The sequence below is a fragment of the Syzygium oleosum genome, unplaced genomic scaffold (genome assembly GCF_021117445.2).
Source record: "Syzygium oleosum isolate NSW1041296 unplaced genomic scaffold, Sole_v2.1 Sole_v2.02, whole genome shotgun sequence".
Lineage (NCBI taxonomy): Eukaryota > Viridiplantae > Streptophyta > Magnoliopsida > Myrtales > Myrtaceae > Syzygium > Syzygium oleosum.
In genome coordinates this window covers 1,862,448-1,876,954 of record NW_026607486.1, presented here as the reverse complement: position 1 = coordinate 1,876,954, position 14,507 = coordinate 1,862,448, and the positions used below count along the sequence as shown (strand labels likewise).

Here is a 14,507-nt window from a genome sequence, read left to right as displayed (position 1 = left end):
TTTAATTTGCTAATTTAATTTTTCTAATTTTTTAGAGTTAAAAATTTACTGCATAAGGGCGCCACGCTAGCACCATGAGCCTAGGCACGTAGGACACTTGACGGCAAAATTTGTTGTAATTGTAACAGAGTTAAATTGGCGAGTGGAGAAATAGTCTATGGTAAATGTGTTTAAGCGGTCCAATTTTTTTTTGGTATTAACTCTTTTAAAAATGAAGATATATAAGGGGCCATTGGGTGAAAGGTGATTTATATTTTTTGTTAGAGATAATTATGATGCTTCTCTCAAATATTTGACTATAATAGAAATAATTATGATATTTCTCTTGATTCTCCACATCTCTTAGGATTATGTATATATTTCCCTTTAATTGTGCATTATCTTAAATAGTCATCTACTAAAAATCTATAAATAGATTCATGTATTCTTTTATTTTACACAATGAAATATACAGAAATTTCACAATTCTCTCTTTCGCTTTTTTATTATTTTAGTATCAAAGTTAGATGATCCTGAAGTGTACCAAGTGCACATCGCACTCAGGAACACACACGATTGTAAACCTCGAATATTGGATCATCTTCTTGGTGTATCTCGTTCGATAGTGACATCATATTCCATGTCAACCTGTTTTGTTCTCACGTAGCTTGCACAGCATCCATGGAGCATGTCATGACGACCAGCCTCCTGCTGCAACGACAGCCTCCTGCATGTAGCTTGTATTGGTGGCACAACAACCCACAACAACCAGGTAAGTAGCCAAGTCAATGTCAATTAGATCTCTCTTTAGTAAGTAACAGCCATGTTAGTTGAACCGTGACGATCGACCAAGCGTTTTTCGGATTTTTTTTGTCCAAACTTAAGTTGACTTCTATGCACCTTGAGTTTGAGAGGGATGATATTTTCCCATGTTAGAGGTAATTAGGATATTACTTTTGATTTTTTTTCTTATCTCTTAGAATTGCACATATATTTTCCTTTGATTGTGCATATCCTTGATTGATAGTTGTCTTAAATAGTAATCTAATAAAGCTTATGAATAGGCTCATGTACTCTTCTTCTCTGCACATTGAATACATAGAAATTTTACAATTCTCTCTTCTGCTTTTTTTCTTTTTTTTTTTCTAAGATTTTTTGATCGCTTTATTTTTATCAAGGTGAAATAGTAACATATGATGCCCGCATAAAATAAGCGCTTTTTCTTTTGTTTTTGTTTTGATAAGTTACAAGAAGAAGAGCAGAAGAACCGCTTTACTTAGAGAGGGAGATGATGTATGGACATTTCAATTGTTAGACTTCATGCTAATAAATTAGCACACGCATGAGCAAACCTATTGGCCGGGGAGAGGAAACAAGGGTGGCGGATGGGTTTAAAACCCAACGACGGCGGAAAAAATGAGCCCGGTTTCATCATGGCCTGGCCCTTGGGCATCATCGGTCGCGGTGGCAGTGAGGTTAGAACACGAGAGGCAAGAAAATATTGCATGATCTTTAAATCGTGTCAATCAAGCCTATTGGCAACATGAATCATGCGAATCCTACAACAGGACGACCCATTTTATTAATGATTGAGATAGTATTGGTTCACATGATTTACAACCATGTAATAACTTCGCGAGAGAAGCAAAGAGGTGGGATTGGATTCCAATAAAATGGATAAAAAACGACTATCTTTTTTTCAGGAAAAGACTAGTTCTATGACGAGGCACATTGGCATCCAAATCAATACTATCATAGGTTATTGTGATGCTCTACTAACGAAACTTAGGGTGCGAGTATTTGATGGAAAACTCAAGAGTTGGAAAACATTTTTCAAAAAAATGTTCGGTTATATCGCTCATAAAAATGAATAAATTAAAAATATTTTCATCATTCACAGAAATAAGTGTAAATTGATATTGACAATGGAAATATTTTTTACCGACTAATTTTTTTAAGCGATATAACAAATCATTTTTCAAAAAATATTTTTCAAATCTTAAGTTTTCTGTGAAATAAACACACCCTTAATAGAAGTACGAAAGATAAATGTCTTCATCAGGTCTCCCCAAAATGGAGTGAAATCGAAGGTGATTCAACAAGGTGGCATGTCCGGTGGTGGCGACAGCAAGTGGGTGTTCGGGGGAACTCCATTCCTCACGATGAACGCCGTGTCCATGCCCCACGTCAGGTGCCGCTCTATGTGGCAGTGCATGAACCACACTCCTGCCCATTTGTGTCACAACCAATATCAGTAATTTTCTATCTACGCAACACATATCTGTATACATGGCTTTGTATAAATAGGTGTATTCATCTACTATTACTAAGTATAGTTAGCCAACGGGAAAATTACCAAAAAAGTCTTAAACTTATTATATTGGTGCCAATTCAGTCCTAAACTTTTTCACACAAATACCAATTCAATCCACAATGCCAATTTAATTCGGAAATTCCTGACGTGGGCACCAACCATCCTACGTGGCACGCCCTCGCTTCGTCCGCCTAGTCTGGGCGAGGGCGTCGCCGCCACTCGCTCGCTGGCCAACAGGTGAGGGTTATGGCCACTTGCTCACCGGCCACGCAGGACGGCTATCATCCACGTGAGCAATTTTCAGCCTAAATTATTCGGATAGACTGAATTGGTACCAATGTGAAAAGGTTTAGAATCAAATTGGTTCAACTGAAATGTTTAAGACTGAGTTGGTACCACTAATGTAAGTTCATGACTTTTTTTTTTTATACTTTTCCGTTGGCCAACACTGATTCAACAAGCTGTACGTGTAGTGGGACCCGCATTCGCTTATTTCGCTATATGCGCGTGCAGGCAAAGACGTTAATTCTTTCTTCGGTCAGAAAAGAGATTAATGTCAAGCATAGGTTGAAAGACGCAAACACGGAAAAGAATATAGCGCCATGATAATACCAACAGATATCGACACAAATAAAGCGTCTAAAGTCAAACATTAGTTCAAACTCACCAGGATTGTCCGCCCTAAATCTGATCGCAGCCCATCCATTCTTCGGCACCGCAATGGTGTTCTGCAAAGGTGGATCCACCAGATTATAGGTCAACGGATCCTTCTTGATGTCGTAGTTCCCGAGTCCCCAGCCAACGACATAAAAGCTGTATCCGTGCAGATGCATCGGGTGATCGGTCCCGGCCATCAAGTTCGTCCCCTGGAAAACCAGCTCCACGGTCGAGTTGTAATTCAATACCTTCACCTCCGTCCCGCGCTTCGGCGTCTCCAGGTCCAGCGGCAAGATGTCGGCCGTGAAATTGAAGATGTAAGGCGGGAAGTTGGGGAGCCGGGTTCCGAACACGCCGTTGATGCCGTAATAATATGCTTGGAGGATGTCGATCGAGGGGGTTGTGAAGCTTATGTTGTTCACGCTCGCGGCGAGACGGGTCCCATTGGGGCCTGCGCAGGAATTGTTCGGGCACGGGAACGAGTTGATGGAGATCGTGAAGATGAAATGGTTGGTTATATTCTCGGGGACGTCGATGGGTTGCTCCTCACTCGCTAAGCTCCGGAGGCTGCCGGTGAAATTGACCGACGCGGAAGTGTCATTGTAATAAGGAAGTTGCGGCAAAGGAGGCGGTGAGGTGGGAGTGTAGTTTCCAGAGTATTCCACCACTGCCGTGGTGGTTGTGTTGTCGTAAGCCACGCCGAGAGCACTAGAGTAAACCCTACCGGCCATATAATAGTGGTCAGGGTTTTGGTTGGCTTCAAGGAGGACGTCGATGGTTTGACCGGGAGATATCGTGATGATATCTCTCGTCAGCGGCTTCGTGTAGCTCGCGTCCGTCGCAACGACGGTGAGGCTGTGGTTCGCAATGGAGAAGAAGAGGAGGTCTTGCATGGCCGCGTTGATTAGCCGCAGCAAATATGTCTTGCTTTGTTCGACCCTTAGCTTGAAAGTATCTGAAACAAAATTACACCGTAACTAGTCACGAACATACGGAAGAAAAACTGTAGAGAATATACGATACTGTACGGCTACTAAGCCGATAATAGTTTAAGCACAAAGTCCCACCGGCTGAATATTCCGTTTGGGGTACAATCAATCTGAGAATAGTAAACTACCATGTCTTGTTTTGATGATTGATTTTATAGCATAATCATTATAATGAACTGTTCAAGAGCCTTTGGTGGGAGATGGGTCTGCATCAGGAATGAGACCGACATTTTTCCATATTAAAGAAGAAGAAAATGATTTAAGAGGATGGCTGCAACTCTCGCTAACCCAAAAAGACGTACAATTAGGGAATTATTAGTTGCATATAATTTCATTTAAGGCCGTCCCTATGGTTCGTCCTGCTTTTGGAATGTTATATGGGTTTCGAAAGCAAGTAGAAGCAGGGTCACATCCTTATATTTTTGTGTAAGCATGCATTAAAGACCATGGGAATCTCTTGAAAAGCTTGCGAGTATTTTGACATTTGTAGGTGTAGCAGATATAGTTAAATTTTGCCATCAATTTCTGTCACACTAAGCAACCTTTAGTTCCTTTACTTGATGACATGTCAAAAACCATGTAAGAAGTGGAAGAACAACGAAATAAACTTAGGCCAAGAGGAAGAAGAAGAAGAAGAAGAAGAAGACTAGGATAAACATGTCTCTGACCTTGCTTTGAGCATGGGTAAAGGTCTCCAGGTTGACCATTGATAGTATAAGCATCGGAAACATTTGGATCTCCTCCTGTTCTGAGCATTTCATGATAGACCTCCATTATCGGTTTCTTCCACCATTCTCCTGCACATATATCGTTATGTTTGAAAGTTTTGAATGATCAAAGACCAATAATGTTTGTCTACACTATACTTTTTTGAAACTATAATAGCCAACAAGCAAATATTATTTACTCAACCAGATTTGTGTATTACCTAATATAATAGGCATTTCAGCATCAGGTTTCGGAAAAGGATAGCTTGAACCTTTTTTGGGGTAAATAACAATGGCTCCATGCACAGTGGCTCTCGACCAGTCACTGTGAGCGTGCCACCATAAGGTCCCCTCTTCTGTGGAGAATATCACCTTCTGACTGAACTTACCTCCTGGCTGTATTGGACATTGGGTTATATATTCGGGTCCATCGGACCATGGAAATCTTGGTTGTTTCACGCCATGCCTGCAATAAAATCATCCACCATTCAATTAGGACAGATTTTCAAGCAACCATGGGATGACGCTGAGAAATTGTTCTCGAGAACCACATCTGTTAGAACAAGGGTAACGAAAAGTTGTTGAAGAAAGCTAGTAATGTACACGGAGATCTACTAAAAGAGGACAAGGTCTTCATATGGTTTGAAATAGGGTGGGCATGATGATATATGCCTAATGACTTTTGAGTGCCCATATATGCTAAATTCGTGGATTGTCCATTATGACGAGGAAGACACATAAATTAGTCACATTTAAAGGTCACTTCTACCTAGAAACCGCAACTAATATACTCAGATACCAATGATGAAATCGCTTCATAATGTGAAAGCTGAGAAATACTATTCATACCAGTGAATGGTAATGTTGTATTTTGCCTTGTTATAGACATCAACAATGATGGTATCGCCCTTGTGCACGTACAGAGTCGGCCCAGGAAATTGCCCGTTCACCGTCAGGATGTTCTTCGTGCTGCATAATCTCTTATATGGCGTTTCATCGACCTATAATATTTCACACACTTGAGCAACATCGACCTAGCAGTCCAACCACTGTTTGCATGCACATGACACTGTTGAAATGTCAGTGTAACACTAATTCGAACTTACCACGAAAGTGTAACGAACCCCAGCTTTACATTGGAGAATACCGACGAGGAAGAGTAGAAACCCCAAGCATTGGGTTTTCGAAGCCTCCATGAAGATTAACTCGAAAATGAGATGGTGGCTGTGGCTCGATTATTACGAGGATGAAGCCGCCCATGAGAGGTATTTAAAAGGCTTGAGAAAGGCAGGACTAACTGGGGAAGGTGGAAGTTAGGGACCCGGATGATTTTGTCAACATTAGACAACGCCACGCATTGAACATACCAGGAAAGTTCTGCAAATTACTAACCATCAAGTTCTTGAGTCGTGGAAAACCATCATATTGCTGTCTATTGTTTTTCGTTTTCTGGATTCCTAATGAGAAGACAGCTACTTCCACAATTGTTTTTATTTTTTTGATGACCTGAACTCCCGCACCGGCCATACTACAGGAGTTCGACCAGCTAGGCACTAACCGGAGGAGAACTAGCCAAACCCACAGACTATCCTCCATATCAGTCAAGGGAGTGATAAGGTGGAGAGCAGACGGACTCGAACTTAAGATCAGTCACCCACAAGCCCAAACCCACATACTAGCTTCCAAAATTGTTACCTGTTGCTTGACCTTCATGGCTACCTACAGGACGGTTGGCGAATCCTGAGACAACTAATTATTTCCTAACTAACGCTTCTCGACAACGACATCCTATCATCACTTTGAACTTCACCGTTTCCTCGTAAGTTGTCAGGCCATATTTTTCCTCTTCGTCCTCTTCGCAACTAGCAGCTTCGTATAGAAGTCCATCAACTTGCCTTGATTGATGTTAATGACCCTTTATCGTTTATTTAGCATCCCAGCTACGTTCTTAATCAAGCAATGGCGACAAGCAAGAGCACTCAATTGGTTTGGCGACGTGGAGTAGTGATCTTATGATTCAGCTAGACTATTCATCTACGGTGTAGCGAGTCAAGGTCTTCGTTTTCTTGGTCTCTAGTTAGGTATTTTTTTTTTTTTAAATACGTGTCTTTGCGATTCAAATGAGGTGACAAAATCAATTGTTATAGTTCGAAATATGAAAGCTTTCTTTTGCCAACCATACGATTAAAAAAATGGGACCTAAGCAGGTCCTTAAAATGCTCTATTTCGATTCTCGTCCGGATCTCGAAATCACTGGGATGTACAACTTCTAGAGAGTATTCCCTCCTCTTGAGAGGAAAATCAGGGATGCGAGATATGCTGGCACTGGCACATTTAAATAAGGAACGCATCTCTGGAGCTCGCCGCCCTTGTATATCAAACGGACAGGCCACGGAGATATGAAAATTTTCTTTTACCTACCATAGAATTCAAAACATCTAGGTCTCATTATTGACTTAATTTTTTTCTGAGTGGCATTTGGAATTTTCCAAGCCATTAGATCAGCATACTTTCATGAACTTAAAAGCTTTCTAAGTTTCAGCGCGTTCATTGACTTGAAAAGTCGAATCACCTTCACCAGTCCGGTTGAAACGATGGGTTGGCTAAACTACCCTAATCAGCAGAGATTCGTATATAGTTAGGATAATAGTTACATTCATTTCGCCTAATTTTAATTAATTAGGGTCAATTTCAATGTAGCTACGGAGCCACTATAGAGGGAAAAAAATAAAAAGCGAGCGGTGCCTCAATCGCTCCCTGGAAAATTGGTGCGTCATTTTTGTACACCTAACACACGTAAATGACTCGCCCTTAGCGGCCAGGATCATGGAAAACTACATTGGATGTAATCAAAGTGCGCCAAACACAGCCTAACACTTGAGGAAGACTCACTAACCGCATTTGAGAGCGGGGAAAATTATCAAAACAGTCATTAACCTATTGCAATTATGCAAATTCAGTCTTAAACCTTTTTTTTTTTGCCCAATTGAGTCCTAAACTTTTTTTATTTGTGTCAATTAGTTCATCCAGCCAATTTTAGCCGAAAATTGCTAATACTGGTCGTCCTATGTGGCGCGGCCGGTACTGACGTGAATATTTTTAAATAATATTGTAACAATTTTTTGAATTTTTATTTATTTTCTTTTTCTTTTCCTTTCTTTCTCTTTCTTTATTTTTTGTTCCCTTCTTCCTTTAGCCGGTCACCGGACCTTGGCGTTCGACCAGAGGCGAGGGCCGGCGAGCTCGATCTAGCCTAGCGACGGTGAGGTCAAGCCTTGCTAGGGGCGAGCCTTGCTCGCCCTCACCAGCGCTCACCTCTAGCCGGTCGCCAAGGTCCAATAAACAGCTAGAGGAAGAAGGGAAGAAAAAAAAATAAAGAGAAAGAAAAAAAAGAAAAAAATAAAAATTATTAAAATATTATTTTAAAATGTCCATGACAGTGTCGGCTGTACCACGTAGGACAGCCGGCGTCCATACTAACGATTTCCCGCCAAAATTGGCTAGATAGACTCAATTGACACAAATGCAAAAGGTTTAGGAATCAATTGGCTAAAAAAAAGTTTATGACTGAATTGACACGATTGCAATAAATTTAGGAATGGGTAATTTTCCCTTTGAGAGCATAGTAAAATTCAAATCCATGTTGATTACATGTTAGTCAGAACACATGTTCCATAACCTTTCTCTATATGGTGATTAGTCTTATCCACCACTTCTGTTGAAATATTTCACGTTGCTTGACCATAGGTTTGCATGCTCTTTATATACACGTGGTCGCCCTCCACTTATCAGAATAGTAGCTCCTGAGTTCAAATCTTTATTTTCACACTATAGTCTCAGGCCACAGGAGAGCGTTAGAATATTTGAATAATAAACCAATCATTTTTCGACCAAAAAAAAAAACCAATCATTCATCTAATTGTTTAAGCAACTTAATCATTCTAATCTAGCTTGCAAATGAGAGGGATTGTTGAAACGTCCCACATCATTTGACTATGCTATTATTATACGTGGTCTCCCCTTGCCCATTAACTAAAGCTTTTGGGTTATCGACGTCATCTACAAAATGAATCTACACGACACTTTTCCAATTATTAGATTTTGGGGAGGAAAGTAGAGACCTTAAAAAAGATTTGAACACGGGATTTCCTACTCTGATACCATTCGAGATTTTGTGAGACAACTGTCAACTATTCAAAAAGTTTCAACCGTTAGACATGATTTAATATTTAAATATCCTAACAAATATGATGAAATTAATCGAACTCTCTAAGATGCTCGAGAGTGTCGTCGGCCATTGATGTCCTCCTTCTCTCAAATTAAATCAGCTCAGATGCTTGCCTCCCAGAACAATGGATATATAATTAGGACAATTCTTTTCCTTAGGATTATATCATACCACATCTTCGAAACATTAATAGGTGACTTATGTAAGTATTACAATCTCAACACAACAAATGGAATCATCCAATCAATATCAGTTATTAGGAAGAAAAAAAATCAGGTAGGCTCCCTCGCAGTTCAATTCATTTACTTATTTTGGCTCGAGCCATGTTCTTTTTCAAGTTTCGTGCTTCATTCACAATGACCTTGGATCTCCACGACGACCAGGCCTTGTTCTTGCGTGCGTTAATACTCTTTAGCGGCGGCTCTTGCCTTGCGACGATGTCTTTATGGTAACAACACGTGAAGAAACCCCACAGCTTACTCAACCCACTTGTTGAAAACAGCTACGTTTCTTTGAATTTGCTGGGCATGATCATTAAATTAACGGGCTTGAATAGTGACGGTCTTTGATAACAATATGCCAAATCACTTGGTATGTATCGAGACATTTGCGAAAACTTAAACGCCACCGACTTGTTGTCTATCGTATCATACTAGTAGACAAGTTAAAACACGTGAAATCGATGTAAATAAGGCATCTATATCTCTGTATCTTGGATTTTGCGTGAGGTCTTCTCATAATTTGTCAAGTAAAATGTCAGTGGCTAGGAAAATTCACCCTAGTAGCTAGCCCATTTTCTTCTTCTTCAGCATCATGCACTCACTTTCATGAAGCCTCTGACTCAGTGATTTCTCAACTACAAGAGAAGCGAGCAGCGTTACATCGAAACCTAATAGGAGATTCATTTTGTCCTAGTCCTTACAGATCGAATGCATGAGATTTGGATCCACGGAACAGAAACTCAAAATGCACGCAAGACGAGTGTAATAGTCGCTTTAGAAAACGCAAGACCACGACATCAACAATTCGACATTGCGGCTTGAAGCTTGCTGTGATGTTCTCCAACGAACGGAATGTCAGTTTTTGCAGAGTATCAGTCCAACACTCTTAACGTGAAAACGATGGGCAGAGTTTGCCTAGCTCTCCTTCTCACAGGCATCCATCTATCCGACTTCTCCCGTGTAAATCCACTCGTGATTCATCGAGCAGAATCCCACACGCAAACCAAGCGACTCATTCCTTGGCGTAGAATGGAAATCCTACTAGACTCTCTATCCCGCTAGCTCTTGAATAAAGGATGAGTTTTACAGGTTTGTCTGATATATCTTAACGTAATATTTTTCTTTTTGTCGGGAATCTTAACATAATAGTTAATTCCCTTATTTTAGTACGACTCTTCCTTTAAATTAATATAAAAATAAGTTTAAGCTTCCTAGACGTTAGCTTTTGTCACGGTTGATTATTGAACTAGTATTGATTTTCTTTCACTCTAACGGTGTTTCTTTCTACTCTCTTCTACCTATTTTGTTAAACAACTAGCGTGAGGGTGTTAGACGAAATTAATCCTACAAATAGGATGTAATGTAATGTGGAGTAATTAACACGTCAAAATGAGATTTGTTAATATGCACGTTTATGAATGCTAGACGAAAGTCTCACGTCGAGATCGTATTATAATGCGAAGTAGTTGGGACAAGTACATCGTAAATGCTATAAAAAGAAAATGGTCACGATCATCTGGCTTGCTTTTGACCCCGCAACATATTTTTTTATTCGTTGCTCCGAGAAGGATGTAATGTAATGTAGGGTAATTAACACGTCAAAAGGAGATTTGTTAAGATGCACGTTTATGATTGCTAGACGAAGGTCCCACATCGAGATCGTATTATAATGCGAAGTAGTTGGGATAAGTACATCGCACATGCTATAAAAAGAAAATGGTCACAATCATCTGGCTGGCTTTTGACCCCGCAACATGTTTTTTTATTCGTTGCATCGAGAATCACGTCTGCATCGCAAGAAGAAAAGCGACGTGCAGGGAACTTGGCATGTGGGCTACCTAGGATTTGTGGAAATGAGAATCAGGACGTCATCCTGTGGATCAATGCTCAGCAATAATGGACCCTCTCATCCATGCAATCAATATCTTTGTTTTGACCTAATCATGCATTCTAATTGGAGCACGATTCGAAGTTCGCCGCGAACGAGGCATTAGAAGTGAGCTTCCATACGGAAGTGGGGGCTCTTACGAAAACTATTCAAGAAATACGACTAAGAGGCTTAGTAATTCTTAAAAAGGAAATTATCATCTCAAATCAGGACCATCTAAAAAATAAAATTACCTGATCATTCATAAACTTATTGTGCGTGCGGATATCAATTCAGTCTTCTACTTTTCAGTTTTACCAATTTAGTTCTAAATCTCCGCGCAAAATTTTGTCGTAAATCATTAACATGATTTGATAAAAAAAATATCCTTTCAAATCAGGAAATGATTAGGAAAGTACCGAATAACAACGAGTCATGCGTTGTATTTGACACAACATAATAAAGAAAAGTCAACCCAAGCTTTGCGGATATTATTTATTTGTGGAAGTAAGACAAAAAACAACGTTGAGTAGAACATTCAAATGTTTGGTGCAACAGGGAAATCAATCGATCATGCAGAAAAAAATTGTTCTATCTTATGGCAAACTTGGACGGCAAGGAAAACTCATCATTAAGAAATGTTATCCTAGCCAAGGATGAACCATTTACTAGGATCCAAAGCCTCGTAGAAATATGGAGCGTAGTTTGCAAGACTTTGTTGCAATTTAGTGATAAACGGCACAAATCCAATCACCAATCTGACCACGTTGGTGGCCGCTGTGGCCGTTGGTTGGCCACAGCGAGCATCGGGGCGTACTAGTTTGCTTGTTCGAAGATGAAATTTGAACTCTTCAAAACATGCTTTTCTACACTAATCATAAAAAGAAACACGTCGATCTAGTAAAATAAAAAGTGGCAAACAATCTCAAAGGATAGAAATAAAGAGCACCGATGTAGATAAAGTGGACCTAATCAAGGAAGATTCCATTGGTCCGTTTTCGGAAAAAGGGATTGCTCATCCGTGCTGGTAAATTTTTGAAAGAGTCGGTGAACATTAAAAAGAACTTTTGGTTGAGAAAACTGCCAGTCATTTGATTTTCTAGTATTTTTTCAGTATAAGTAAGACATATTTTTATGAAGTTACCAATTCTTTTTGCCAATTTGCATTAGTTACCAACTTTTCTTATTGTTTACCAACTTTTATTTGCTTTCTTATCATACTTCTTGCACAATTATTCAGGTTTTGTTCATCCTCTTAGCAACTGTGATTTGTTGTGGTCTGTTGGGAGCCGTTCTTGTCATTCTAGTTCCATTCTCTATACAAAATCCTTGAGCTCCTTGCTATCATGCACACCTCCATTGTCAGAATTAGACATTTAATTTGTACACTGGTCTCATTCTCCACTTCCGATTTCCACCGGTTAAGAGTAGCAAACTCATCAAATTTATTTTTCAGAAAATAAAACCCACACGGTCCATGTGAATTTGTCAATGAGCGTGACATAGTAGTGTGAGTCTCTAAGGTAATGGACATTGGCTGGCCCCCAAAAATCTATATACATCGATTCTACCTTTGTCTTTTTTGGGTTTTCTTCTAGTCTTCAAAAATCTAACACGTTTCTGCTTGCCTATATAACAATCCTTGCTTAGACTAATATCCAACCTTCAGATCACGCAATTTTCTCTTTGATGATAACGTATCCATCTCCTTTTCGCTTATATGTCCAAACTTGTAGTGCCATAATTTGTAATCAGCTTTTGAGTTAGCAACTAATATTATTTTTCTACTGCATTCACTCATGGACGATATTCCCAACTTTGTTTATCGTGATACAATTATAGCACCTTTAATAATCTTTTACAAGTCATCACAAATAATGGTTCTGTACCGTATGCCATCTAATTGACCTATAGAGACCAAATTTCTTTTCAGGCTAGGAACATAGTTGACATCATACAACTTCTATCGAATCCCATCGACAGTCTTAAGTGAACGTTACCCTCCCCCGCAATACCCAACGGTTCATTATCAGTAAGATAAACATTTTCAAATTTCCTAGAAACAAAATGGTGCATTAATTCTGTGCATGACGTTGAGAGAAATAACAGGCTCTCGTCTAGAACTCAAGACTTAATCAGACTATAAAGGCTCAAATTTAGGGCCTCTTTGGGCAAACGTCTCTTCAATGGTTGCATTTACAAATTCATCCTCCTCCTAATTTCGATCTTAATTCGGATTTTTCTTCTTCTTTGGGGTTTTGTAATTTCGTTTTAGATGGCCCTTCTTTTCGCTATTCCAGCAAATTATTTCAGCACGAGGTCTCCATTTGCTTCTCCCCCAGGACTTCGATCTACCATGGTTCTAGTTTTGACCATGTTGATTGCTTCTCCCTTTGCCTTCACTACTCAAGGCAGCCCCCAACAATTCACCCGAGTCTCTTTTGTGAATGTTCCTGCTAAAAATCAGATCTTGGATCTCTTAAAGTTCCGGCTTCTTATGACCATACAAATTGCTCACCGTTGACACCTGAATTTTCGTCGACAAACTAAGCATGTATTTTTGTAGAAAAAACAAAGACAAAAAACAAAAAAAATAGAAAATTACAACAATAACAAGAAAAGAACAAAATAATTTTAAAAAATAGTAATAATAAATAAATAAAAAGCGAGAGAGCTCAATTCGGCCATTTACGTCAAGACCCAGACCAGCCCAGCACCCTCCACCTCCATTGGGCTCGGCCTAACACCCCATTTGCACCATACCATCCACAACCACAGCTCAGACCATTAGACTGACCCAAACCCATTTGCTTCAGCCCATCTATCAAGTCTAATCTCTCTCTCGTCTAATGAACTGTGTGATTCCTTTTGAAGCTGTCGATCACAACACCACAAAACTGAGATGCTCAACACAGAGAGCTCTGACCACACTCTGAAAGAAATTCTCAGAATCCTTCATCTTCGCTCTCTCTTGAAGCTCCGGACAGCCGATCCATGGTCCGCCGGTGGCTGTTCATTGCCAATTGTAGTCTTTCCACCATCTTTTGCCGCCCCATATCCCTTCCTCCAGTTTTCAGATGTCGCTCTCCAGTTCCTTCCACACTTTGTTGGCCCTGCACTAAAATGCTACTATCTTTCTTCTCTGCCACCTAACTAACTAAAAATCAACCGGCACTTGCTACCAAGCAGAAGCTTTTCCGGCAATGCAAAGTATACCATTGATTTTGCCACCCGAAAAATTATCAAAAAAGTCTTAAACATATTGTACGGATGTCAATTTAATCCTAAAATTTTAGTTTGACCAATTTAGTCCAAACCTATTAACAATTTCCAAATGTTGTCCTTCAAACTAATTTTTGCCAGAAATCGCTGACGCGAACGTTGGCCGTCCTACATGGCATGGTAGGGCCAGCTCTAAAGTGGATAATTTTTGCAATTTTTTACAAACTTTTTTTTATTATTTTCTTTTCTTTTCTTTTCTTTTCTTTCTTTTCTTTTCTTTCTTTTCCTTTTTTTTTTACCAAGTTTGGCAAGGGTCGCCAGCC

The 14,507-nt window shown here is 39.7% G+C and overlaps 2 protein-coding genes across 2 annotated transcripts in view; both read right to left on the bottom strand.

Moving 5' to 3' along the window:
• Nucleotides 1-14,507, bottom strand: part of LOC115684696 (laccase-15-like) — a 74,348-nt gene that overhangs the window by 10,408 nt on the left and 49,433 nt on the right. The window lies entirely within an intron of this gene.
• On the bottom strand, nt 1,515-5,901 carry LOC115684695 (laccase-15-like). Its single transcript, XM_030609541.2, has 6 exons — nt 5,753-5,901; nt 5,496-5,647; nt 4,868-5,112; nt 4,608-4,736; nt 2,961-3,905; nt 1,515-2,205 (listed from the first exon to the last, which is right to left on the bottom strand). Exons 1-6 carry the CDS (start codon nt 5,840-5,842, stop codon nt 2,075-2,077), a joined length of 1,692 nt encoding a protein of 563 aa, XP_030465401.1. The 5' UTR covers nt 5,843-5,901; the 3' UTR covers nt 1,515-2,074.